The 1,532-nt window shown below is 38.4% G+C and overlaps 1 protein-coding gene across 1 annotated transcript in view; it reads left to right on the forward strand.

The window, feature by feature from the left end:
- LOC103609234 (melanoma inhibitory activity protein 3-like) overlaps nt 1-1,532 on the forward strand; it is a 20,898-nt gene that overhangs the window by 16,999 nt on the left and 2,367 nt on the right. The window contains exons 21-22 of the mRNA XM_008593587.1: nt 1,171-1,250; nt 1,372-1,443. Coding sequence (XP_008591809.1) covers nt 1,171-1,250; nt 1,372-1,443 — 152 coding nt within the window. The remainder of the gene's footprint in view (nt 1-1,170; nt 1,251-1,371; nt 1,444-1,532) is intronic.

The raw sequence follows: 1,532 nt of genomic DNA on the forward strand, positions 1-1,532 counted from the left end.
GGTTTATTGCTGTTATTTCAATCCACAACAGTTCTTATTTTAATTCTTTAAGCCCGTGCATGAATTACAAGTAATTTCCCTTAATTGTATTGGGTGACCCATTTTTAATGCTGCTTTCTAGGTAGAGTTGAACCCAGGTCTGTCCACAATTGGTTTATTTCTTCTGAAAAAAATCCATTCAAGGGCTCAGTTATCTTTTTCTCAAGGGTCAGTGGATAGGCCTCTGTCTCATCCTCAATGGTCTTCTGAGGTGTCTGGGAAACCCTCTGCCTCTGGTANGGTGAGCATTCACATGTGACCCTGGAATAAACTGTTGGAAAGTGCTCTTTCCCTCTTATTCAAGATTTCTAATGCAAATAACATTATAGAATTTGGGTCTTTCCAGTAGACACAAGCAAATTTCTTCATTTGTCTTGGTGGATAGTCTACTGCAAGATCTGCTTTAGAACAGAAAGCATTTACTTCTTATTTCTGTGGAGGTCCTTTTCTTGTTTTTTGTTTCTTTTAACTTTTTACTGAGAAGTATAACCCTTTATCTTTAAATGTGAGGTTCCTCTCCTGAATATTATAAAACTAGCCTTAAAACTTTATAGTTTATGCAGCATATATACTTCTATATATCAGCACTATAATCTGAAATACTGTAAGTTTGTTTTAAAAATCCTAAATATGTCTATAATGCTAGGTAAGATATTGAAGTCAGATTATATATTGAAAAAATCAGCCTATAGAATTATATCAAGCTTAAATGAAGTACAGGACCAGTGCTACTAATGTGCAGGGTTTATTGCTGTTATTTCAATCCACAACAGTTCTTATTTTAATTCTTTAACCCCATGCATAAATTACAAGTGATTTCCCTTAATTGTATTGGGAGACCCATTTTTAATGCCGCTTTCTAGGTAGAGTTGATCCCAGATCTGTCCAAAATTGGTTTATTTCTTCTGAAAAAAATACATTCAAGGTCTCAGTTATCTTTTTCTCAAGGGTCAGTGGGTGGGCCTCTGTCTCATCCTCAATGGTCTTCTGAGGTGTCTGGGAAACCCTCTGCCTCTGAAAAGGGACCGAAGTGTTTTCAAAGAGTCTAAAGTCATGGTGGAAGGTGAGTGGAGGATTTTTTCACAGTGTGCAATCAAAATAAGTCTAAATAAGTACTCTGGCCTTTGACAGACCCAGGATCTGGTGCAGCTGCCGTGATGAACAGCAACTCAAGAAGCTCTTCCCCTTCTAAGGTGATGGACGAGGGCAAGGTAAATGCTGCAGCTGTTGTGAATTACAATCAGGTATTTCAGGAACATTCAGCTTTTTCTACAGCACGCTCTCTTTGCCTCATTTCCTCTTTGTGTGTTCTGTTGTTTATTTTTTAAAAAGCAAACTGTTCCCCAAGAGCCTGAAGGCCCTTCAGTTCCCAGCATTACTTCTTTGGCTGAGCATCCAGGAGCAGTAAGTACATAGAGGTCGAGGACTGGACTGGGCTTGTCCTTGGTGTATTTCTGGAAAGGATATGAGGAGTACTGATATACTTGGCTTTA

Source organism: Galeopterus variegatus, unplaced genomic scaffold (genome assembly GCF_000696425.1).
Source record: "Galeopterus variegatus unplaced genomic scaffold, G_variegatus-3.0.2 Scaffold9370, whole genome shotgun sequence".
NCBI lineage: Eukaryota > Metazoa > Chordata > Mammalia > Dermoptera > Cynocephalidae > Galeopterus > Galeopterus variegatus.